This window comes from Dioscorea cayenensis, chromosome 1 (genome assembly GCF_009730915.1).
Source record: "Dioscorea cayenensis subsp. rotundata cultivar TDr96_F1 chromosome 1, TDr96_F1_v2_PseudoChromosome.rev07_lg8_w22 25.fasta, whole genome shotgun sequence".
NCBI lineage: Eukaryota > Viridiplantae > Streptophyta > Magnoliopsida > Dioscoreales > Dioscoreaceae > Dioscorea > Dioscorea cayenensis.
Window position 1 is genome coordinate 2,813,559 of NC_052471.1, and position 2,847 is coordinate 2,816,405.

Sequence of the window (2,847 nt, forward strand, 5' to 3'; positions counted from 1 at the left end):
CATAATTCAATAATTTTAGCTTGTTGTATTTTACATAATTATTTGATGCCTATAGATCCTGATGATGACCTTATAGCGGAGGTTGATGCCGAACTAGCAAACTAAGAAGTTAACTTATGATGAATATTGTACTCATAGAATTCATAGTGAAGATTCTGTGCAAGGAGAACGTTTAAGGGACGAATTTTCTACTGCAATGTGGAGAGATTACACATCACAATAATCTATAGACTTAATTAACTTTGTCTTTATATTAATATTCCTTTTGCTTCTTTGTTTTGTTTGATTTCTTATTGTTTGTTATGTTTGATCTCCTTTGAACTAAGGATGTTATATGTTTTTATGTAGAACTTATTGAGGTTTGGTATTCTAATAAAATTGTTATTATGAATAAAATACTTCTCTTTATTTTAATTTTATATACTTGTGAATTATTTTGCCTTGAACAACATGCCATCCAAAAAGAATGACGTGGGGGAAGGAAGCACATCAAAAATGCTCATATGGACACCCGCAATGGATGCAACATTAGTTGATGCATTTCTAAACCAATATAACATGGGGTTGAAGGTGAATGGAACTTTCATTTCCAAGGGTTATGATAATATTGTTGATGAACTTGCAAAGAATTTCAACATCAAGATTGAAAAGAATCAAGTGAAGAGTCGATGGAAGATCTTAAAAAAACATTTCTCTGATGCTTATGATATCTTCAAGAATGGCATGAGTGGATTCACTATAGATCCAATAACTCAAATATGGATGGCTGAACCAGAAGTATGGAATGATCTCATCAAGGTAAAATTTATATAAATTGGTTAAGATGAATTGTTTTAACTATGTTCAAATGGGATAGAATTAGAACTCATTTCAATTATCCAGATTTTATATACTCGTATGTTTCTTTTTTTCTTATTATTATGCCTTGGAAAAAAGTAATCTAATTATAATGTGCTAATGTAGGTGAAGGCTCAAGCTAAGATATATATGCAAACTGCTGTTCCACACTATGATAAAATGGTCATTTTGTATGGGAAGGATAGAGCTACAGGAAATCATTCTGTAACTGCTTCAGAGCTACGAAAGTGCCCAAGTTTCATTCTTTCTGACGATTTTATTGATGTTGATCCCATTATGTCTCAATTTTCAGGACAAAATGCACAACATTTTGTAGATGATGATGTGGACATGGTGCCACCTTCACCTTTCGAGCATGTCTCTCCTTCTTCCCATGGTGCTAGTGGTGGCAACAAAAAGTCCAAAAAATCTGTTGATAAAGAGAAAGAGGTTAGTGAAGGGATGAAAAATGCAATAGAGAAAGTGGCAGATGCAATTAAAAATTCTGGTCAGCTTATTGCAGAGAATATTAAGTCTTCTAGTGAGATCATTGCAAAGAAAGCTCCAATATCTCCAACAGAGACATATCAAATTCTACTGGACTTAGGATTTTAGCCACCAATGCTTCATAATATTTATACCAAACTTGTGATGAATGTCGACCTATTGAATACAGTACTTTGTTGTCCAGTGGAACACTGCAAGGAGTTTATTTTAAGTGGGATGCTCGGTGATCTTAATAATTTCACTATGTAATTGTTAAGAGAAAGATTTGCTCGAAAAATTAGTATTTTTATCGATGTCCAGAACATATTTTACTTGTGATGCTATTGATAATAAAACACTATTATGGGTGGACCATGCTTTGTATTCAATCATGAGTGACATATTTTGCCTTATGCAGGTTGAACTTAAAAGTGGCATGTGAATAACCATATTTTTTCTATTTATATTGTTTAGTTGTTGCTAGCATTTGCTTTAGGGAGATTGTTTATCATGTGTTGAAAGTGGCTTGTTCTTAGATTTGTTATTATGTTTAAAAAAATTTTAAATGTGAAGTATCATAGTATTGCAATCATGGTGTAACAACATCACTTACACCACTTTATATTGTTATTACGTTAAAAAAATTTAATTATGTAGATGAAATGCATTAGACTGCCTATTATCTATATTGTGCTAATAAATATTTCATCTAATCATTATGTTTTTTTTAACAAAATTTATCGAATTTCATGGTGTTATGAACACTTTACACAAAAGTGTTTTTTTAATGAACTCCCCATTTTCATAATGTGAGTTTTTTTTCATGCAATTAAAAAGAAAATCACCATTAATAACATGTAATTTAATGTGGACAGGAGTGTGAAGTTTATATAATTCTTTTTATTCCTACTAGTGTATTATTTTCATTCACTCTCAATTTTTCAATATTAGTATAAATTTATTAATAAAAAATTTATGAAAAAATATATATAATATGTAAAGATAAAAAAAGTGTTATATAGTTATTGGTTTAATAATAATAATAATAATAATAATAATAATAATAATAATAAAAATTGTAAAAAGAATATTTTTATATAAAAGGACAAATTGGTCAAATACACATTATACCCCTCCCCACTCCTCCTCACTCTTCCTCCCAACCAAACAAAAAAAATAGATTACTCCCCTTCACTCCTCCATTCAACCAAACATAATATTTTTTTTAAAACCCTCCTTACTCCCCATCACTCCCCCCCTCCCTCCTCCCCCTTTGAACCAAACATAGGCTTAAATATATTTAAACTGTTAACAAAATCAGAATATTTACTACTATATATATTTGATAAGTGGCTATAATAATGATCAAATAACCAACATCTAAGCCTCACGTGACAATCCTGTGAGACATATTTTATAAATTAAACTCCTGCACTTGGAACTATGCCAAATTGGACGCAGTTCAAAATCCATCAAATCCTTACTTCATTGTAGCTCAAACTCCTTTGACTTTTTCAAATCCAT

At 30.6% G+C, this 2,847-nt stretch overlaps 1 protein-coding gene across 1 annotated transcript; it reads left to right on the plus strand.

Moving 5' to 3' along the window:
- The first annotated feature begins 516 nt into the window (after window positions 1-516).
- LOC120262833 lies at window positions 517-1,452 on the plus strand. Its single transcript, XM_039270736.1, has 2 exons — window positions 517-798; window positions 964-1,452. Exons 1-2 carry the CDS (start codon window positions 517-519, stop codon window positions 1,450-1,452), a joined length of 771 nt encoding a protein of 256 aa, XP_039126670.1.
- The last annotated feature ends 1,395 nt before the right edge of the window (window positions 1,453-2,847 follow it).